The sequence below is a fragment of the Erigeron canadensis genome, chromosome 1, assembly GCF_010389155.1.
Source record: "Erigeron canadensis isolate Cc75 chromosome 1, C_canadensis_v1, whole genome shotgun sequence".
Taxonomy (NCBI): Eukaryota; Viridiplantae; Streptophyta; class Magnoliopsida; order Asterales; family Asteraceae; genus Erigeron; species Erigeron canadensis.
In genome coordinates, this window is record NC_057761.1 from 36917525 (window position 1) to 36941280 (window position 23756).

Consider the following 23756-nt stretch of genomic DNA (forward strand, 5'->3'; position numbering starts at 1 on the left):
GACAAATAATCCGCGTGTTACGACGGTGGGATGGTAGGGTGATAAGCCATAAAGTATGATAGGTCATAGGAGCTGTTAGGTCATAGAGTGTGGTAGCCAAATGCCTTATCCGTCCGGGCTCCTCCCTCGGATTTAAAAATTCGTTGAAAGTATATCGAATGACATTTCTAATGAAAGAGCATGAAATTTTAAAAGCCCAAATAATTTTTATAATTTATGGATGTACGGTTTTTGAGATAAAAGATTTGAATGAGTTAGAGGAAGAAAATGATTTATGGAAGAGAGAGAAAAATAAGTGGTTGCGATTTGAAGAGAGAGAGAAATGAGTGGTTGAGAACTCTTTTAGGAATATTATGAATAAGTGATAGAGATATTTTAAGATTTTCACTTAATGTTGAAAAAATTGGTGAGAACAAATGTTTATAATGTAGTAGAGATAGAGATTATACCAATAAATGATACTCCCTCCGTCCCAATAATTGTGTCCAGTTTTAAATATTTAAAGTCTATTTTTTGTAAGTTTGACTTTAAATATTTTTTATTGTATTATATAATACTTGGCGAAATTTATACCCAATGAAAACACATCTAAACCTCTATTTAGTCATATAATTTTCATCAAGTAATACGCAACACAAATAAAAATATTTTTAGTCAAAGTTGTAAAGAAAGGACTTTGAAGATTAAAAAGTGGACATTATTAATGAGACGAAGGGAGTATGTAAATATGGTATCTTACTAAAAAATTCATGGTGCCAATATAATCTCTCATATTTTATAGGATACATTATATATATATATATATAATAATAGGAAAGCCTTATTTTGAGAATTATTTTTTGTAAAAATCTTGAAAACTTACAATTATGTGAGGTGTGATATCCATATATTCACTTTTCTTCTATCTGATCAAGTTTTCGGATGACAAATGGAATTTTTCTCTCCCTCGCATTATATGGATCAAATGAGCCTTTAATTCGAATAGATGCGTTTTAATCATCTTATCATTAATTTTTTTGAATTGTCCAAGTCCTGTTGCAAACTTCCATGTTTGTTATGCATCATTCGTTAACTTTTAAGACGAATGGAGTGATAAGGATATATCAAGAATAATTGACGCATCACTTATAAATTATAATCGACATCTGTAAAATATGGAAACGCACATCAAATCGCAATACATAGGCTTTTCTAAAATAAGCATAATGGAACAACCTAACCATTTTAACAAAAGCAAATGAAGCAAATGATGATATTCATGATAGTTGTGATGTTTGATCTTTAACTGACTACATGTAAAGTTCAAGTATGCTACTTATTCTATTTTTTCGAATCAGTAAATGAAAAAGCAAATGGATAAAAGATTGTGATGATGCAATCAAGATTTTTATATACATATATACACTATCAAAGCTCAAACCGAAGCTCGACTTGATTAACAAACTCACATTGAGCCTTTATTTACTAGCTCTTATTGCCTCTTAATCGACACTTTGAGGTTGAATTGGCTCAAATCGGTAACTAATATTAAGTATTAATTTCGTAATTTCAAACTCGGCTCGACTTTTTTCCAGCTCAACTTGACAAATTATAGCTCGTCTCGACTCAATATTAATAATACTATAACTATCGAGTCGTTAATTACAAAAATGTCATTGCATGATACAACTAAGTTGCACGAATTATTGCATCACAAAAAGTAACTGTTGATGTCGTAATTGCAACTTGTATAAGATTCGTATCTTTTGTTGATGTAGTACTAAGTTACTAACCACTTGTACACTATCCGTATATTTTGGTGGATTTCTCACGTTTATTTTCTTTGCCTTTTTGATTCGTATAGTAAGTTTTGGTTTCTTTCTCTATGGGTGAAGGTCAAATATAGATGCTTCACGCCTTCATTCTCCTTTTTGATGTTCTTCAAATACAATTTAAAAACATTGCAAATCATTTTTTACTTTTCTTGCTGACTTCTTTTTCTTTTAATATAACTATACAAGTACACGACTTGATAAAAGTTTAAAATTATGGGTACGTGATGGCGAGGCCATGGTTTCAAAGTAGCTTACTGTATCAAAGTGGTTACCATACGTCCATATCATTGTCGTAGTCCCCAGCATACTGCAGACTATGTCAATGATTGTGGTGTTCACTGTGTCGTAATCATTCTTATAATCAATAAAGATCAGGGTAATCCACATTAGAATAAAAAAGAAAAGAGATGATTAGCATGATACTTGAGTGAGAAGTTTTTTCGGGTACATGCTTTATGGTCGGAGTAATCTTCTGGAGTTGATGACAATGAAAGTATGAAACTAACATGAAATAAGCGCACTGACCCTGATATTGTCAAGCTTACAAGTTACAATATGGATCTAGTTCAGCAAGATTTGATTTTGTTCATGATATACATCAAGGATATGTACAAGTTCTTCTGTAAAACATATAAACTTATGTGCTTTAGTTTAGGACTTAGATGGATAATGGGATAGTGTATCCACCATTCCAGCATCCATAGCTGGTATGCACAAATACAACATGCTGATATTCTAATAACATTCAACGCCATTAGTTACAAGCAATACAATTATACATATTGCTCTAAAAAAAAATCAGATGGACATATCATATGAGAAAAGGCGATTGCAATGCATGATCAAGAAGTAATGTATAATTTTTGGTAATTTCACATCACATTTACTTGCACAAAAGCACTAAGATATCTTCAAGCATTTAGCATGACATTAAGCAACAGCCCAGATAAAATATCTGATGATGCAGGTACAAGCAAAATCATAACTTATCAGAAGGTCTAACCTTTGTAAAGAAAATAACTTGATGTAGAACAAACATTAACCATTATGTATGTAAGTTGCAGTTAAAAGCGAAAATCCTAAATAAGCTGTTAGTATACCTTGCTATTTTTGATCATGAATTACAAAATCCGCTCTCATTTTCCAGAAAACAACCCGAGTTCTAATTTTTATAGGAAGGCTAGCTTCAATCACCTGAGCTGTTTTGTGAACTTTCCCATAAAATCATTTCCTTTGTCTGCTTTTGAATTTGTCATCAATCCATTGATTTTTTGGTGGTTCAAACAGCAGAATAAATATCCTTACATATTTCCCGTATACGTAACCCAATAAGCCCTCCTTGATTGTATGGTTCCAAGTATGAAAACCAAAAGACGGAGCTAAACATTACATCACTCACAACTTTCTCAATAACCAGATTCAAAATCCCAACCTTAGACATAAGAAAAATATAATCGCATTATAACTGGAAGAGTTTGGCTCCACCCCTTTCGACATCAATTCATCCAACTTCTTATCTCTAACACACCTTATTCTTACAATACTATGATTTTGAGTAACCAAATTTGGTTCCAAGATTGATAGATCTGAATGTAGCATTTATTATTTAAAACGTATCCATGACACAGACATAGAAACTCTAGCAAGGCAGATTTTGGATTAGTGAAGTGTTATGGCATAAAAGACTAGTTAACCTGGGATTAAGAGTGTTGCCACCAGTGGCTACCTGCAAAGCACCCAATCCTAAAATTATGGGATGAATGACTAATGAGTGACAATATGTGCAATAAGAGTTGAAGTAATTGTCATTAAAAAAGTCATGTAGAAATACTAACTTGTATAGATACTATCTACTTTACACTTTATTAGCATACTAGTTAAAGTCTTGTACTTTGACACCATGGACTATTTTGAGATCAACAAACTCGTCTTTGGTGATTCTTTCATCCTAATCTTTTTCCCAATTGAACAACCTACAGATCTAACAAGAAAAGAATGGCTTTGAAATTGAAAATGTTATCAAGATAATCTACTTGGGTTCAAGGGAGTTTTGGAAGTGATTTTCCATGATATTTAAGAGGGAAATCTAAAGTGCTTCTATTCTACAATTCTACATATAGATCTAAATACATGATTTGCTAAGCACACTATCTAAGAACTTAAATTTATCTTATATCCAGCATTCAAATCTCAAATGAGATCATGAGAACGATCGCTTATGCATAATGTAGAGATGCTGTCTAGCTTAAGTACAACATTTATGAAAACCCGCTAGGCATAGTGGCACGTTCACAAACTATACACAACTTATTTGAAATTAACTCTAAGGAGAAACATCTTGACAAAAATATCAAATAACTCGGAACTCTGATACAAAGGGCAACTGGTTGTCATCAAAGAAGAAATATTTGTCCCTATTTGATCATACCAAAAACTTTTTTGGATACAACCTATTCACTAACCACTAACTTATAAATCTAGGTAAAATCCAACATTACTGCAGACTATGGATCATAAAAACAGATAATAACGAAATGAAAATGTAACTAAATGTAACGAAATGAAAATGTAACTAAAAACAGATAATAGCTCAAACTTGACATGATAGCTACTCTAGCATCCATTTTAATGATTTTTGACATCATCATTGATTATTTTACAATTTACAATATAAACACGACAAAATGAACTGAAAACCGTATGAATACGACATATCATTATGGGATAAACTAATCAAAACATGTGGCCAAAAGTGTAACCTTATGTAATAATTTGTGGTAACATCTCATCACAAGCTGTTATTAGTGCGAAAAACTGCTAAAGCTTCAAGTATTTATCAAGGTATTGAAGGTTAACTGCCTAAGCTACAATCTACGGTGATGCCTTATAAGCAAAACGTCACCGATTGAAAAGTAAAATCTTTATAATGAAAAGAACAACCACTACGCAGGACTGTTATATTTAAAAAGTGAAAATCCTAGAGAAACTTCTAGCACACCTTCTGTTTTTGATCATACATTATGAAATCTGTTTCTTTATCCTCAAAACAAATCATATTCGCATTTATATAGGAAGGCTAGCTTCTATCTTTCCCCATGATTCTAATGCAGACCCCCTGAGCTGCGTCTTGAACTTCCCGACAATTTCCTTCGCCTCGTCTGCTTTTGACTCTTTCACCAATCCATTGACCAGAAGCTTTGTGGCTTCAAACGGAGGAACCCACCTATTCTTTACGATATCCTTACATATTTCCAAACCATCATTAAACTCGCCTTCCTCAACCATATGCTTCATCAACGTATAATAACCAAAAGACGGCGCCTTCACAAACCCATCATTCACCATCTTTTCCAAAACATTTCTTGCAGATTCCAAATCTCCAACCTTACAAAACCCAAATATAATCGCATTATAACTAGACGAATCAGGTTCCACCCCTTTTGATATCATTTCATCCAACAACTTCTTAGCCCTAACACACTCCTTACTCTTACAAAACCTCAAAATCCTATGATTATAAGTAACCAAATTACCTTCCAAACCTCTCTCGTTAATCCGTTTCACCACCATATCAAAATCACTCTTTTTCCCACTATCCAAATATGCCCCCAACAACACATTATAACTCCCAATATCCGGCTTCACCCCACCCTCACTTTCCATCTTCGTTACCAACGCTGCAGCCTCGTCGACCCGCCCTCCTTTACAATAACCTTTCAACATCAAATTACACGCCTTGACACCCGGCTTCACACCCGTCTTTTTCACAAACTCCTCACAACTTTTCCACAACTTCTCATCATAAATCTTGTTATCCAACAAAACCGAAAGCACCCCACAAAGTGATTTCTCAGTAACCTCACATTTCTTTCTCTCAAGCATTTTATCAAACACTTGGAGTGCATTGTCCACCATTCCAGCTTTTGAATACAACATAACAATCCTTAGCCAAAACCCTTCAGAACCCAGCTGGGAAACAGGGGAACTCGATATCGTATTCGATAAAATTCGATCAACAAGATCAAATCTTTTGGATCTTGTCAGTTTGTGAACAGAGAGATCGAATAAGGGTCTGTAGCGACGAAATGTGGGTATTGGAATTGAGGATTCGAATAAAGTTGCAATCTTTAGTGGGTCTGTTTCTGATTTGATTGCTGATTTTAGTAAACGGAATGATGGGAATTGAGGGGAAGATGATGATGATGATGAAAATGGTCTTAGTGGGGTTTGTTTGGAGATTGAGAGTTTGGTGATTCTTGAAATGTAAGCTGCCATTGCCATTTTGTTTTGTGAAATTTTGGGATGATTTGTGTTTCTAGGGTTTTTCAAAGGTTCAGAACCCTAGTTTTAGTGGTGTGTTGTGATTTGTGTATATAGTAGGGATGGTTCAAGTAATCACCTTAAAAAAAATCAAATTATTAATAATAAAAATTATTAAATTTTAATTATTATGACAATATATATATAACTAGGACTCGACTTAGCGAGGGGAGCAGTTAAGAGTTTTTGGAGAATCGGATTTGACTTGAGAAAAATTCGGATTGAAATTTTATATACAAAAATAAGCATTTTTGAAATTATATGTAATTAAAAATATTAAATTTAAACATAATTGTTTAAAAACAATAACATAATAACTCGAAACTTGAAAATTGAACGTAAGATTAGTTGATATCATTATTTTGTTTGTATTGAGGTTGGAGTGTCCGTATCAAGGTAGGGGAACTCGTGAATCGGACTCGACTCGGCGAGGTGAAGAGTCAGAAGTTTATTTTAGGTACTTGGCCGACTCGAAAAAGTTTTACAACCTTGACTAAAAGAGAAATAATATGTCCTCTTTTGTTAAAAAAAAATAAAATAATATGCCCTCTTAATAAAACCGGATAATTTTTCTAAAAATCTTAAAAAATGATAAGTAATTCATGTTTTATTTTTTAATCTCATCCTTTATTATGCCAAATGTTAAAATCACATGATTATAAAGACTTTTAAAAGTATATTTAAGGCAACACCAGAGTAATTTTAGTGAATTTAGTAAAGCTCAAAATGGCTTTGAATTCGATGAGGCTTTATTTTCAAGCAAGATAACTAGTTGATTTATCAAGCTTAAATCGAATTAGACCAACTTAATATCATTATTAAAGTATGCTTGATTCCTTGACTCGACATTTTTCAACTCGATTTGACTTGAATTAAAGTATTTTACAAGTTGATGGGTCTTGTCCTAGCTACACACCGATAAGTGTGAAAATGTACACATTCACATGTTAATGACGACCTTTTTTTATTTTTGTCATAAAAATAGATGTTATCCAATAAACGATTTAATAAGCTCTTTCAGATTTAAAATTAAATGTTAATTAACTAAAATGTGTAGAAATAATTCATATGAACAATAACATGATACTCGATATAATCTTTTGAACAGAAATGACTTGTAAAAAGAAAAAAAAAATGGGAAGTGATAGATCCAAAACTAAATTTAGCCATCTACAACAATCCATGCATTAAACAGTTGTACATTGTGCTATAAAATATATGCAATTGTTGTAGATGTCTAAAAATTAACGTAGATATATCACTTAGGACAGAAATGATAATTGGTCAGGTTTGGACTATTTGAGACAAGTTAAACTAAGGGGGTGTTTGGCCTAACTTTTATAAAATGGCTTATGCTTATAAAATATGAGTAGCTTATGGCTTTTTTGCTTTAAGTTTATAAGCTTTTTTGTAATGTTTGGATTAGCTTATGACTTTTGAAAGGAAAATGAAGGGAAATAAGCTAAAAAGCTTGACAAAGATGGCTTCTCAAAAATGGCTTATATAAACTAATAAGCCTAAGCAAATAAGCCCACACAAACACTAAAAAGTAGCTTATTTTACTTTCATACGCAAATAAGAAAAAAAGCCATGAAAATAAGCTATAGTTTCAAATTCGATTGTAGAACCCTTAAACATTCAACAGTACAAACCTATATATAAGAACAAACCACAATTACAGGTTTACTACCTTCTTTCTCCGGCACCAACACAGTCACCGCCGCCGCCGTCCCCACTTTCATTTCTCCGGCCGCCACTACCATGTTCATCTCAAAGACTTAACATTTAAACCCCTATGTGGCATCCAATATTCAGGTTATCATCCTCTTTCTCTACTGATTCTGTAAAACATATATCTAAATTCCATTATATATCTATTTCATCACTTGCCCATTTAACTTACAGTTCAGATTTATCATCTTCAGATGAAAATAATAATGCCCAGTTAGTTTGCAGCCCATTTGAAGAAAAACACCCCAACAAGTTTTCAGTCCTTGAAACTTTACATAAGTTAAATAAACAGCCCAATCTTGCATTATCTTTCATTACCCAGTTAAAAGCTTCAAACTTTAAGCATGATGTTGTTACTTATATGGCTATAGTTAGGTTCTTATGTAATTGGGGTATGGATATAAGGTTATATAATGTTTTCTTGGATGTTGTAAAGAACCCAGATGGGGTTGGTTTTGAATTCGATGTTTCGGATTTGTTTGAAGTGTTGATGGATGAGATTAAGGCCACGAGGTCGAGAAGTTTGATGAAAGGTGTTGATGTTTTGGTTAAGGTTTATGCGAGTGTTGGGATGTTTGATGAGGCGGTTGACACGTTGTTTAAGGTGAAAAGGGGTGGGATTTTATTGTCGACAAATACGTGTAATTATTTGATGAATCAGTTGATTTCGTGGGAGAAGTTGGATATGTTGGAGTCGGTTTTTAGGCAGTTGAAGAGGAAAGGATTGGTTCCGAATGTGTATACGTATGGGATTTTGGTTAAAGGATTTTGTAGGAAGGGGTGTTTGGAGGAAGCTTTGGATGTTTTTAGGAAAATGAAGGAGGATGGTGTTGAGCCTAATGAGTTTACTTATGGTACTTATATAGATGGGCTTTGTTCGAATGGAAGAGTTGATTCTGGTTTTGAGTTCCTGAAAAGTTTACGGGTCGCAAATGTGCAAATGAATGTTTATGCTTATACTTCTATCATTAGACGTTATGTGAAAGAGTTGAAGCTACAGGATGCAGAAAGCGTCTTGCTTGACATGAAGAATGCTGGAGTTGTGCCTGATGTGACTTGTTATGGAGCATTGATTCAAGGATATTGTAAAACAGGGAATATTCTTAAGGCGTTAGCCCTACATGATGAGATGGAATCAACAGGTACTAAAACTGATTGTAAGATTGTAAGTGCGATAATGCAATGCTTGTGTAAGCTGGGTTTGCTGGCTGAAGCTGCATGTCGATTCATGGATTATATGGAGTTGGGAGTTTTTCTTGATGAAATCTCGTTTAATATTGCGATTGATGCATTATGTAAACTAGGGAAAATGGACGAAGCTATTGTGTTGTTTCAAGAAATGAAGCGTAAGAACATGATTCCAGATGTTATGCATTATACCACTTTGATCAACGGGTATGGGCTTAAAGGAGAACCATGGAATGCGTATAGTATCTTTGAAGAGATGACGAGGAATGGATTGAGACCAGATGTTATCACTTTTGACGTGCTTGCTGGTGGGTTTTCAAAATGTGGTTTTTTTGAGGAGACAATCGGTCTTTTAAACGATATGCGGGCACATGGGCTAGAACCCACGTGTATTACAGATAGTGTGGTCATTGAGGGGTTATGTAAGGGAGGAAAGGTGAAAGAAGCTGAATATTTTTTCAATACTCTGGAATTTAAAACTTTGGATCATTATGCAGCAATGATGAATGGGTACTGCGAAGCAAACGATACCACTAATGCTTTTAAACTTTGGTTGTCTGAACGCGGGCTCATTGTAAAACGGGCTTCTTGCTTAAAACTTCTAAGCCGTCTTTGCGCGGAAGGCAAAACCAGAAAAGCTATCGAGTTATTTGAAGCACTTGAGGCATCAGACAACAGTAAAGGTGACTTATTATACAGTGAACTTGTATCCGTGTATTCACGTCTTGGAGACATTAGGATGGCGAGGTGGGTTTTTGATAAAATGATCGAAAAAGGATTAATACCAGATGCCATTACGTACACTATGATTATAAATGGTTATTGTAGGGTTAATTCTGTAAAGGAAGCTTATTATCTTTTTAATGACATGAAAAATAGGGGTATAAGACCTGATATTGTTACCTATACCGTTTTACTTCACGGAGGACGTAAAAAGGAGGATGTGTTGAGAATTTCAAGTGAAATTGAAGAAATGGGCTTAAGTTGTGATGTCATTTGCTATACGGTTATGATTGACAAGCATTGTAAATCAGATAACTTAGAGGATGCTGTTTGCTTATTTAATGAAATGATAGACAGAGGTCTTCAACCAAATACTGTGACATACACTGCACTTGTGTGTGGATATTGTTCTCATGGATACATGAAGAAGGCTGAAACACTTGTTGATGAGATGATATCAAAGGGGATCCAACCAAACTCACGGACTATGCTAGCTCTAACAACAGTGAAGGCCAAGAAAGGGAAATTTAGGCATTAAATTACCCTTACAGGTTTGACAAATAAGTCCTACTATCATTTTGTTTTTTCCTATGCAAATGGCCGGTGTCTTATCTTACGAAATTTTTAGTTAACAGAGAACTCTGCATTCTGCAAATCCATACATGGTTATCTCATATATGTACTCTGTAGCACGACCCTAAATGTTAAAAAGTACAATAAGTTAGGCGGTCTTCATTATGTCTGTCATGATATTACTGTCATTAATTAATATTGATATGTACAAATAACAGGCCTAAGATGTCCAGACCTTGTAATCCATTAATACATATAGTCACAATGACACTTCTCACCGGGCTATGATATATGATACTTAGAGGTGGAAAGATGGATATGTGGGGTAACTGGGTGAGGTCTGACCGGGTTGGCCTGCTAAAAAGATATATGCTTCGAAATTTGATTTGGACAAATCTTACTAGCCCATTATCTATTTAGCTAATTATGGATTTTACCTGTTTGAGATAAGTACTATCTAAGCTGACCCCCTCAAAAGTAACAGGACGAAAATAATGATGCATTGGCTTAAAAATCAACCTTAAAATCGTCTTAATAATCCACTGAATGCTTGACACATGGCTCAAGGCTCAAGCATTTTTTTTTATTCTTATCTCCTCCTTTGGATTTGCCATGTGTCTCCATCTTCTAGTTAGGCCTATTTCTAGGTTGATGTTTAAGGCAATAAGGCCTACGTAAATAAATCTTTTTTTCTGCCCTTAGGCCCTTAGAGCAGTTTAGATATGTTATTACACTTGAAGATAGTTAGGTGCATTTACTAGGTATTAAAAGATGTATTGTATCTTCTAGATGTTGATAAAACTTATCTGATTTACTACCTTTCCTTATAACTGAAGCATACACTATCTTACAAAGGAGTGGCTGTCTCTGTTTATGATTTTTTTGAATGCTTGTATATCTGCAGTGCCGGATTTTAAATCAGAAGCTCCACCCGACCAACTCTCTGGTTCACTCTGCCGGAAGCATTTAGCTACACTCGGTAGGCCTAATTTTTTAATGAAAGTGGTTTTTTTTTATTTACGACATTGTTATCATGTAATATATTCTAGGAAATAAATTTCTTATAGGAAAAAGGGTCATGAACGTGAAATGATATATCTTAGATAGCCCTGGAATTGTGGAAAGTGACTGAAAGTTTGCTGGGACAAAAACTAACAAAAGGTATAGAGCCTTGTATATCTATCTTTCTCTTGTTGATGGTAAGTTTCTGTAGTTTGTTTCTTCATAAGCAGACTCGGCGCTGTTTGTGTGTTCTTTCAGCACATATAAAGAGAAGCCTTTCATGCTATTCAGGTTTTTAGATAGTTTAGGACCCTGAATTTGACCCACTTCTCAACATACTTGATGGTTCTTTTTTCTCTGCAGTTAATTGAATCAGTGTCTGCTTGGACATGTGCAACAAATCAATAGAGCTGTAAGCATTGCTTCAACTACTTTCTCAATTGAAGCTCTTTTTTTGCTTTAATGTGAGTTTTTCAGCCTTCCGGCTCTAATGCAAATGAAGTCATGGTGTATTTGTGGTGTCTGACATAGCTTATGCAGCATACCCTCCGTCCCATGGGAAGGAAAAAAAATGCAAAACGTGCTACTCGTATTTAGGTTCGTTCCAAAAATTGTGAAAATATCCGAGTTTATCCATTGAAATTCTTTAGATCATATCGTTTATCTCCCTGAAGATGGTTGAAGCTATCCATCATCTAAATGTTTCACCAGCCACCTTCTCCTGGGAGACCCTTGTCCTGTCATGAAAACGCTGATAAAGATAGTTAAATGTGGCCTTATAGATCTATCATGGTTGAATGGTTACGTATATGCACAAAAAGCAGAAGATAGGAAACAAAAAGCCATGCGCAGAGAGCCAGGTATGCATACGGCCAAGAATACGCCTGAAACTTCGAATTGCCAGCGAGGGAGAAACCACCAACAAGCAACAAAAACTCCACAGAGAAGAGTTTTTTATTTTTATTTTATATTTACAACACACTACAGAATATGAGAATAGGATATACAAGTACATAATTAGTAGTGTAACTCTTAAATATTTTTTTTTGTTGTTATACAGAACTGTCTCATGGTTTTTAAAGGCTTTGTTCTATACTAAAATATGCCCCATATTTTAATAATCTCTAAAATGTAAATCATGTTTGTTCATACTTTTTGTGTTTATTTAGAGTGATAAACTAAATTTAAAGTAAGGATAATAATGATAAATAAAAAATAATAATAATAATAATAAACACTCTTGACAGATTATTATGAAAAAAAGGACTACGTAATTAAAAAACCCACACTATTTATGCTAGGTTTCAAACATATATGCTTAAAAATTGAAAGAAAAAAACATTAACAATAGGGTAAATATAATATTTTGTAACATCCTTTTCTGTTTATTCATATACTCGTATATGGTTGAACCAACAAAATTTTGGCCCCATATAAAACATTAGGCCCTGCTCGTTTGTGCTGGTTGCCCATGCTCAAATCCGGCTCTATTTGTATACACCATTTCATATGTTATTTACTTGAAACAGAAGTACTGTATGATGCTACCTTTTGAGGTTGTAAACTAGTGCATCTTATAATCGATCGGATAGGATGACAACAAACTCAGATTTTTTTATTAGCGTATATGCAAAAAAAAAATAAACTATATAAAAGTTAATTAAGAAAAAAGTGAATATAAAAGTAAGTATAAGAAAAAATATATATATATATAAATTACGTAGAATTACGTACAATTAGTGTAACAAAAATATGAAATTTAGTAAAAAAAAATACAAAACTTTAAAATAAACTACTTAAAACGTATAAAAAGTTAGTGTAACAAAAATATAGATAAAAGTAAATATAAAATTTAAGTTAAAAAGTATTAAATATGACATTTGAAAATTTCAGTAAAAAAGTTAATATAAAAACGTAGATATAAATAAACTATATTAGTATAAAAAGAATATTAAAGATTACATAGAAAAAACATATAAGTAAACTATATTAGGTATAAAATACAAGTAAGTAAAGAGAATAAGAATAAAATTAAAAGTGTAAAAATTAATATAATTTTTAATTTCTTGTTTGATGTTTGTATAAATTTTTAATTTCGCTAACTATTACTTTAAAAAATTTGTTTTATTCACTTTTTGCAGCGAGGGATCGCTGCAAAAAGTGAATAAAACAAATTTACATTAATGTTTGTTAAGTCAACAGTGTACGGATAATGGTGACAACTTTTTGTAGAGACCCTCGCTGCAAAAAGTGTGGTTCAATTACTAAAATACTGGTTGGGTCACCAGACACCAATGCATTGACATAAAGTGAACTACGACAAAACAAATTTATCTCCTAGACACCGATTTAAAAAAACGACAAAGCATATCCAATCATTTATACCATCCCCAAATTATTCAAATTCTGCTAAGGGTTAAATAATAAAAAGTGTAGTGTGTTGACATTTTTCTGTTTGATCATCTAAACATCATTATCAAAACCAGCCATAAAATAAATGCTTTATTAGTTATTAATTTTGAGCCTCAAATCAGTATTCAGTTAGCTTATTGAACCAAAAAGATCACCAAAGACTATGGTGAGTGTGGTCGGTTCTGGAGAAAAAAAACAAACAAAAACCAAACCAAAACATTCGCCTTTTGAAAACTAGAAAGCATTAGATTCGCTTTTTGTTAGTTCGGTTTTTGGATCAAGTTTCAGAATTTCTTTTTCTTTTTAATAACGAATTTAGCTTACTAAATTATAAATTAAACATTTTATTAAGCAAATCTTATGTTAAAGAAACTAGAATATATAATTGAACTTTGTTAATAATCTTATTTTTTAGAACTGAAATTGATATAATTTTTCTTTTAACTGAATTGATCTTGGTGTACATTGTCATCTAAAACATACAATTTATTGGTCAATTACACTTAAAGAAAAAAGTTATAGATGTATTAACATTTTAATTAAAAATAAGCAATATATATGAATACAAAATGATATAAATATAAAATAAAAAATGATATAAATATAAAATAAAACAAAACAAAAAAAATATTTTTAGTTTAATTTAATTTTTCATATGAAACTAAAGGCGAATCCAAAATTTTGATTTTTGGCCAATAAATCATAGATCAACCGACAATTGTTTGGAGTATATGAGAAAACATTACTTTACCAATAACTCAATAGGTCTTGAGTTTGACTCTCTAAAGCGACAAACTTATAAAGTTTTTTCTTCAAATGCATTATGATCACGCTTGAGTTAAATGAACATGCTATGGAACTCGAATGTTAAAAAAAAAAAGTTGAATTTATGGAAGAAAAAAAACCCAAAGTGATCGGTTAGCCGTTTTATTTTTTTGACTTTTTTCCCCGAACATTCAGTCGGTATATGACATTGGCGATACCTCACCGTATAATGGTAAAACATTGTACGTACTTTAGACATCGAGATGTTGACCATGAGGCGTTACAAGTATTCAGAAGGAAAAACCTTAAGATTTTATCTATCTTTAAGGATCGAGCTCAAAACTTTAGGTAAAACCGATAACAACTCTGACCAGATGAGTTGACTCACATTGGCTTTTTTTCGATTTAGTTTTATGGTTTGGGACTTTGGGTAGGCTTTTATGTAGTCGGTTCGATTTTTCTCAGCCTACCGAGTGGTAGGAATGTCCGGGTCAAACCTTTCAGTATCAAACCAGCCCGCGTCGGTTTCGCCCACGTGTATATTGTGCAGCCAGCCTTCTTCCGTCCGTCTCTTTGACCCTTTTAAAATTCTTGGTGGGTCATCTATCCATCAAATCTCACTATCAATTTGTTAGCAATAAAATCTCACAAAATTTGTCAACTTCTTCAAACTCAAGTCAATTTTGCAGCCCAAAGCCCCCAACATTTTGCTGCAAGATTTACCCAGGTTATGTTATCTTCACCTTTTTCCAATACCCATATCATAAATCTTGATAAATTATTCACCAATTAAAAAAGATTCTTAACCAGAATATAAAAACCTCAATCTTTATTCACCAAGTTAACAACTTTATTTATCTTGATTAGGCTTAAGTTTATTACAGAAAACCAAGTTAACAACTTTCTTTATCTTGATCAGGCATAAATTTTATAGCTTTTTTTGAAATTTTAGTACTTTGATTTATTTACCATATGTATCAATGGCTCAATCTTTATCTCCAAGTTTTGATTTTTATAAGATTTTATCATTACCCATTTGCCCATGTTTCCAAACAATCCAATTAAGTAGAAAAAAAGTTTCAAGAAAAAGGGGTGTGGTTCTGGCTAGTTTAGCTCCATTTGATGAAAGGAACCAATCTTTGAGCTTAGATATTGCGAATTCGGTTAAAAGAGGAATGAAAAGCTACTCGGAAAGCCGAGTTTCGGGTGAGTTAGATCAGGGTGAAAAAGAATTAGGTTGTTATAATGAGTTTAGTGGATTTAGAGATGATCCTATTGTAGGTAAGTTAAGAACTCAATTAGGGGTTATACATCCGATATCTTTACCTCCTTTTAACAAAAATATAGGTGGAATGTTTGTTTTCTTTTTTGTTTTCGGGGTTGTGTTTGATAAACTTTGGACATTGAGAAAGAAAAGTAGTAATAATGAGGGAGAAAAACTTGGAATGTGGCCACAAGTGCCCACTAGTTTTTCGTTGTTTCTCGAGAAAGATTTGCAGAGGAAGGAGTCAGTTGAGTGGGTTAACATGGTGTTGGGGAAGTTATGGAAGGTTTATAGAGGTGGGCTCGAGAATTGGGTTATCGGTTTGCTTCAACCAGTTATTGATGATCTAAAGAAACCTGATTATGTTGAAAGAGTTGAAATAAAGCAGTTTTCGCTTGGGGATGAGCCGTTTGTCGTTAGAAATGTTGAACGAAGGACTTCTCGCAGCATCAATGATTTACAGTAAGTTTTGTTATGCTACATTTAAGGTTTTTGTTTAATGATCTTTCATCCTTACTTTTTGTCTTATATTATTTGTTATTACTTTTTTTAAAGGTACCAAATAGGTTTACGTTACACTGGTGGTGCTCGAATGCTTCTAATGCTGACACTAAAACTTGGGATTATTCCAATTAAGGTGCCAGTTGGTATTCGGGACTTTGATATTGATGGAGAACTTTGGGTTAAACTGAGATTGATTCCAACTAAGCCTTGGGTGGGAGCTGCTTCATGGGCTTTTGTCTCACTTCCAAAAATAAAGTTTGAGTTGTCACCATTTCGGCTGTTTAATTTAATGGGTATACCATTTTGTTTTTGTCGTTGTTATCATTTGGTCAGTTTTTTAACTATAATTATCACATGCTCATTGTTTTCTCTTTTCTTGCTTGCATGTATTGATGTGATACCAGCCATCCCTGTACTCTCGATGTAAGTGCTCTGCAAATTGCTGTAGTATGAATGCCTTTATTTGGATGCACATTTTAAAATTGATTGTATCCTATTAAATGGTTAAAATCAGATAGTCAGCTGAAAGAAAAGGATTTAGTCGATAGTGTTTGGTTGTGCAACTACCATTTGAATATCTAATAATCAGATAATCCGAAGTCTAGTTTTTTGAAAATTTTGATTGTGTAAGGATTTAGGTTAATGACCAACAAAGACATTTAAATTGACAAAAAAGGCATTTTTGTTGTAGGAGGTTAGTTTTCATTTTTAATGAGAGTAAAATGATTAGTTTCAACAGTTAATAAACAGATAATCTGAAGAAGAATTTATTTATCCAAACATTAAAAACTGACTAGTGTGAGTTTTGGCTTCAGGTCTCCATAGTTAGATATTCAGTTTTATACCGAAAACCAAACACCCCTTAATTGGACTTGATTTAAATGCTTTGGTAATTTGATGGTCTACTCAGTCAACTTATTGTTTTATGTTGCTTGGAGTTGTAGGTTTTTGAAAAAGCTTTTGACTGAGGATTTGCCACGACTCTTTGTGCGTCCTAAAAAGATTGTCTTAGACTTTCAAAAGGGAAAAGCTGCTGGTCCCCTACAAAATGATTTCAAATCTGGGGAAATGCAAGAAGGAAACAAAAATTTTGTTGGTGAACTTTCTGTCACTCTTGTTGATGCTCGGAAACTCTCTTACATCTTCTATGGTGCGTAGTCACTACATTTTTGTATTTTCTATGTATTATTACCTTTAAAGCTTCATTATCTTCTATTCCATCAATTTGGGGTATGTTTCAAAAAATTGTGTACATGTGTATGTAGATACAAATGTAATGCCAAGCTAATAAATTAAAGAAGCTATTTCATGACTTACATTTATTATGTATATGCTAAAACACAAGTGTTTTTATGATCTCACTTTTGAGTATTGTGCTAGACCAGAACCATGATGGAAGATCTGTTTCCATACTTTCTTGTGCAGGGAAAACAGATCCATATGTTGAGTTAAGGCTGGAAGATCAAGTGATGCGCAGTAAAAAGAATAGTCAAACAACTGTCACTGGTCCTCCAGGACAGCCAATATGGAATCAGGTGAGATTTTCTCCTAGTGTTAGTTTGCATCTTTCGTGAAAGTTTAAAGTAATTTACGAAGCTAGCGAAGATGTGTGGGGGTTCAATAATGGGTCAAAATGGGTTTGGATAAAAAACGAGTCAGTTCAGCCTGATCTATAATCAATATTTTGTTCTTCTTTATAACTTTTCATTATATGATTAAGGTGTGAATCAAAACGAGTCAGTTCAGCTTGATCCAAAATCACTTTGTTCTTCATCTTTATAACTTTTCAATATATGATTGATTTGTCAAGTATGATTAGGGGTTGGATCAAAACAGGTAATTACTTTTTGTCCATCTTTATAACAAAGATGTGCAATCCCATCATGAATATATTGGGGAGGTGGGAGGCAGATAGTGTTACCCTTACCCGAGGGTAAATAGATTTTGTCCATCTTTATCTTTTTCAAGTAATGCATTACCTATTATTACCAGTGTCATAATATATCAATAAGTATTTGAATATAACGATTTGAAGTGTTGTAACTAGTAACCATCAAGAATACGCTTAGGATGACTTTCAACATATTTGACCCGTTTTTACTTTTACCAACTTGCTTTTTGTATCCATTTGAGATAGCAATATCTCAGATCGGCTGATTTATAAGGTAACGAACTAAAATATCCAAAGTCACTACTGATTTTCAATCTTTGCTTTTGTCAGGATTTTAGTATGCTAGTTACAAACCCAAGAAAACAAAAATTGTTGATACAAGTGAAGGATTCTCTTGGCTTTGTACACTTGACCGTTGGTGCCGGAGAGGTAACCTTTTCACTTTATCAATCATAAGTTTCTTGAATCAATAATTGTTTTAGATACTTAAATTTCTCAAACTTTCAGGTTGATCTACGATCTTTAAAAGATACAGTACCAACAGATAGGGTTGTGACCCTCCAAGGAGGTTGGGGACTGTTGAATAAGGGCTCTTCTGGAGAGATCCTACTTAGACTTACATATAAATCTTATGTTGAAGACGAAGAGGATGAGAAGATCGAGTCTGATACAGATGCGTCAGATGATGAGTTTTTGGACCTGATGCCACCCGACACTACATACAAGCCTACATCACGTGGGTCAGATAAAGAAACGTTCATGGATGTTTTAGCAGCCTTCATTGTCAGTGAGGAATTTCAAGGAATAGTGGCTTCTGAATCATCAAATACCGTAACAGATATGAGACCAACAACTACGCCCCCTGGTCAAACAGCCAATCTTGCAAAGCCTGAATCTGATTCTGGAGGTAGTGACCACATTTCACCTATTGTTTCTTTCATTCAGACAGGTTGTGCTGACCAAACTATAGATTTATCTGCAGGATCAGCGTTATTCTGGCTTGGCGTGATCACAAGTATCTCGATACTAACAGCCATTAACATGGGTGGCTCAAATATCTTCAATCCTTGATGAGATGCACATAGTTTCACGGTAATCAAGTAATTCTTGAATTTTGATAACCTTCTGGCCTAACTATTGAGCAGGGAAATGCTAGTTTAGGGCTGGAATAACTTTTTAAACATGACCCCTATGAATTTTTGCTACAGTGGTATCAAATCCGGCCTTAGAGAAGGACCCTTAGTTCTTGACGTTTATAAATTTACGCAAAAGAGAGAAATTAGATAGGAGAATATATTTTATATGATAGATCGCAACTGTACAGATAGATTGCATATAGCCCCTTTCATGTTCTGCCGTTTTTTGTATACTTATTTCATAAGTATGGAATCCAAGCTTTACGTCTTGTTTTACAAATGGTTTTGGCAATAGCCAAAAGGGGGTAGGCAGGTACCGATTAGCACAACCTGAATATGTCAAGCTTTTTGCTATTTTTATATGACGCCTCATTGCATCCGAATGTTGTTATCCTCAAATTTATTTAGGCATGGATAATATGAGACTTTATTTTATTTTGGTGATGTGGTATTATAGAATGCTGTCAAATTATATGTCATGAGATGACGACGGTCTCATAGTTATTGGTGTATCACATAAGAACATTTGTAGTGCTTGCCACACTTGTAGTGCTTACCACACTGACAAAGTGTGCTACATAAACTACACTAGGAACAATCACATTCAAAACTAGTTACTCTACCATTATTATTACACTCAAAAAATTAAAATACAACTCATTCAATAAGTGTAAACGAAACATCATTAATCTTCAAAGATTACAAAAATACAAAAACCATTCTATATATGTTAAAGATTACAACAAGCATGCCTAAGCCCTTGTGTTCGGTTTAGGAAGCCACTTTGAAGCAGCCGTGGCCGTTTCAAAAGAAAAGAAAAATAAAGCCTTTTGTGTTGAATATTAGATGGAAACCCACCCGGTCTGTAAGGTATTATATTATGTTACACGATCAATGTATTATTGAGAAAATTTAGTAATGTAATAAAACTTTACATGCAAAATACTATGTGGCCCGGGGGTGAGTTTTTTCTAAGGTTTCGGGTTCGAGTCTTGGGTTTATCATCTTAAGGGATTTTTCATGAGCAGGGGGTTGGAGGTCTAGCAAATCGCTGGTTAAAAGTACCTTCAGTACGTCTAAATCGAAACTAACTTAAAATATTAAATAAATAAATAAATAAACTAAGAACGGAAGTGTACTATTTAACTATCGACCAATAAATTAAAACAGGACTAAAGCATCATTTATGCGACACATGGTGCTTTCTATGAACGACATGTATCCTACTCAAACTATAAGTTAAAGTTTCCTAATTATTGCTTTCAAAAAAAAAAAAAAAAAATTTCCTAATTATTAATTATTATTATATTTATCAACTAACCATATTTAATATATTTTTTAAAAATAAATTATCATAGTAGATACATATGGATATATCTCGGATAATAGTAATAATCTCATTCGTTTTAATTAATGTCCTACACTATAAATACTAAATTCTTATAAGATCATCATCATCATAGTTTTTGGTTTCGACGACAATTAAGTCGACAACATGTTATATTGCTATCTAAGTTATTTGTATTAAGCATTGAATCCAGATAAAAAGCTATCTAAGTATTTTATGATAGTTTACGAACCATCTTGGATATATAACAAAAACATTATATTGATCATTAGTATTAGTATAGTGTATTGATTATTATTATTATTTATTATTATTATTATTATTATTATTATTATTATTATTATTATTATTATTATTATTATTATGTTATTGTATATATTCAATGTTAATTGATTCGAGGGATTAAAAAAATTAATTTATTAGATTTCGATTGATTGATTTAGCCTTCGTTCTATGTTTTTCTTGATTATTATTATTTTGATCAATAGGTTTACATTACATATTTTTAATACTATTTTGTTGATGTTTATAAGTTTTTTAATACTCAATCGATGTTATGTTATTATTCATTGGATAAAAGTTTATTATAAACAAATATAAAGTTTATCATAAATAAAATGAAATATAAATATAAATGATTATTAGTGAACCGTGCAACATGCACGGGTATTAGTACTGTTGGAAATACAGTATAATAATATATGTAATTCCTTTAGAAAATTACAATACGAACGAAAATATGAAACAATAAAACTAAGAACAGAATGGAAGAACTAAATAAAAGAAGCAAACTGAAAAGGTTCCTGCAAGACAAAGAAATGTAATAACAATAAAGAAGAATCGGGCTTGTGTTTGACACAATTCCCTTAAACAGATTCGTCATCTGTTCCCAGGGTACACCGGTTAAAGCAGCATACTGCCGGACGTTGATCACTTGCCTGAAATAAGAACGGAACACAGGGATGGATGTTGCTACGAGAACGAATATGCAAAGATAGAGCAGTGTGTATCTCCGATCGCAGCAAAAAGGAGCCCCCCGCGGGGCCCAATTTTTTGAGCTGCATTTGTGTCCGCAGGTTGCGCGTACACGCATTGGTTCAGAGAATTTTGACCCAGAAACCCGTTTTCTGCACCCCTTGCGCGCGGGTAGGAGCCAGAGTAAAACACAACACAAGATCTTGATATAGCTTAAAAACTTCCACTTATAAACTAGTGAAAGTTTATATCTCACACCAATGTGGGACAAGGTTTTCTAACTCCAACTTATGCATTAAACACACAACTTTGAGACTCGATATCTCATTCACCTTTAACCCAATTTGGACGCATCTTAGTTTGTTACGTAGCCTTGGCCAGAGACTACAAAACCCACTAAACGGTTCATGATATATGTCACACGACCATATATTTATTGATGTCCAAAGTGGTGAAAAAATGTACTTTTTCACAACAAGTACTAGTTTAAGTATATAAATTTAATTAATCTCGAAGGCATAATTGGGCTCATGGTTTGGAGACCGATACTACGTTGTTGTATGATTGAACTGCCGCTAGGGGTGGCTATAGACTTGCAGTAGTCGAAGACTCGAAAAATGACTAATTAAGCCCTTTGTGTTGAATAATGGAAATCTAAGTTTTAGTGACTAACTAGATTTTAGACCCGTATCCAATACTGGACACGAGACTTACAACATCATTAATATTAGATATTAATATATGTAACTCATAAAAGCTTATAAAGTGAAAGTTAAAAATAAAAGTAGATATTGAGTGTTCAATTCAAATGTAAAGAATGTTAAGCTAATAAAAAGAAAACTAATGTAATAAAAGAATATTGGAAGTATATACCATCCTTCATCATTTGAAAGACTTATTTATAGACGAAATTTGTTGTAGTGTTTTTTGTCTTCTTATCTTTGTCACATATTAACACCTGAAAGCCCCTTATTGACTTAATTCAAGATACTGCAATGTACAATTGTTCGTGTGTGAAAACTGGACTTTATAGATAGAAACTAGTTTTAATAACATTGTAAAAATAATTATTTTAGTTATTTATTTTTTATTAATTAAATAAAATAATGTAAAAAACTAAATGATGACATCAGCGAGAGTCAATTTGATTAAATCGAGCGATATGATTGGTTAATAAGTCATTAGTTCAATTGTCTTTTAATATATATTAAAATAAAATTAAAATAGTACGATTACTACTAAAATCTTAACATATTTACAGTAAACTTAATTTATTTTTATATAATTAATTTTATATATATGATAGAACATATTATTGTATATATATTAGTTATTATTTATTGGATAAATATTAGGTATTATTCTATTGGATATATATAAGCTATTATTATTTTTTTATTATATTAAAATTATTGGGTAAAAAGTGTAAATTTGTGATGCAAAACAAAAAAGTGTAAATTAAAGTCAAAATTGAAAACAAAAGTCAACATTAAGATTTCGTAATTTTATATATATGATAGAACATATTATTAGATATATATTAGTTATTATTTTATTGAATATATATTAGCTATTATTCTATTGGATATATATAAGTTATTATTATTTATTTATTATATTAAAACTATTGGGTAAAAAATGTAAATTTGTGATGGAAAACAAAAAAAGTGTAAATTAAAGTTAAAATTGAAAACAAAAGTCAACATTAAGAAATCGAGAACTATGATTGATTGATAAGTTATTAGAGCAACTATGTTTTAGTCTAATGAAAGATTGATTTTTGGTGGAAATATTTGACGTCTATATTCATGTTTTGTGAATATATAGGTATTTTTGGAAGAGATACGGAAGAGAAACGTATGAAGAAAAAAATTTGAATTAATTAGGATATCTCATATTTTTGAATGACTATTTTGCCAATTCTAACTTTCTAAGCATTGAAAGCAGGGGATTGCGTATACGGTTTAGCGGGTATTACTATATATAAAAACTATAAGCCATGTTAGAAAGTTTTAAAAATTTAGACATGTGAATTGACTAAAGTATCCTTAATGAATTAAATTACCATCAACTTTTAATATTAAACTATATCATTAGTCCATTATATTAT

At 32.6% G+C, this 23756-nt stretch overlaps 3 protein-coding genes across 9 annotated transcripts; 2 read left to right on the forward strand and 1 right to left on the reverse strand.

Moving 5' to 3' along the window:
- Window positions 1–4741: 4741 nt before the first annotated feature.
- Window positions 4742–6188, reverse strand: LOC122581502 (pentatricopeptide repeat-containing protein At1g61870, mitochondrial-like). Its single transcript, XM_043753735.1, has one exon. It carries the CDS (start codon window positions 6093–6095, stop codon window positions 4878–4880), a length of 1218 nt encoding a protein of 405 aa, XP_043609670.1. The 5' UTR covers window positions 6096–6188; the 3' UTR covers window positions 4742–4877.
- Window positions 6189–7784: 1596 nt separating this feature from the next.
- LOC122585961 (pentatricopeptide repeat-containing protein At2g26790, mitochondrial) lies at window positions 7785–12432 on the forward strand. 5 transcript variants are annotated; one of them, XR_006321837.1, is made up of 6 exons: window positions 7785–10327; window positions 11254–11328; window positions 11417–11510; window positions 11715–11763; window positions 11883–11948; window positions 12134–12432. XR_006321837.1 is itself a non-coding variant. In XM_043758076.1 (2 exons), exon 1 carries the CDS (start codon window positions 7930–7932, stop codon window positions 10312–10314), a length of 2385 nt encoding a protein of 794 aa, XP_043614011.1. In that variant the 5' UTR covers window positions 7785–7929; the 3' UTR covers window positions 10315–10327; window positions 11254–11329. The 5 variants fall into 5 exon arrangements, 1 of the variants encoding a protein (XP_043614011.1); XR_006321835.1 differs by having other exon boundaries at window positions 11715–11948; XR_006321836.1 differs by having other exon boundaries at window positions 11883–12432.
- A 2761-nt stretch (window positions 12433–15193) lies between these two features.
- On the forward strand, window positions 15194–19761 carry LOC122583188 (synaptotagmin-2-like). Of its 3 annotated transcripts, none has more exons than XM_043755623.1 (8): window positions 15194–16254; window positions 16348–16589; window positions 16701–16719; window positions 17241–17446; window positions 17722–17831; window positions 18518–18616; window positions 18695–19094; window positions 19158–19761. In XM_043755623.1, the coding sequence occupies exons 1-8, from the start codon at window positions 15509–15511 to the stop codon at window positions 19256–19258; spliced, it is 1923 nt and encodes a 640-aa protein (XP_043611558.1). In that variant the 5' UTR covers window positions 15194–15508; the 3' UTR covers window positions 19259–19761. The 3 variants fall into 3 exon arrangements, with proteins under 3 accessions (XP_043611558.1, XP_043611562.1, XP_043611550.1); XM_043755627.1 differs by having other exon boundaries at window positions 19170–19761; XM_043755615.1 differs by having other exon boundaries at window positions 18695–19761.
- The last annotated feature ends 3995 nt before the right edge of the window (window positions 19762–23756 follow it).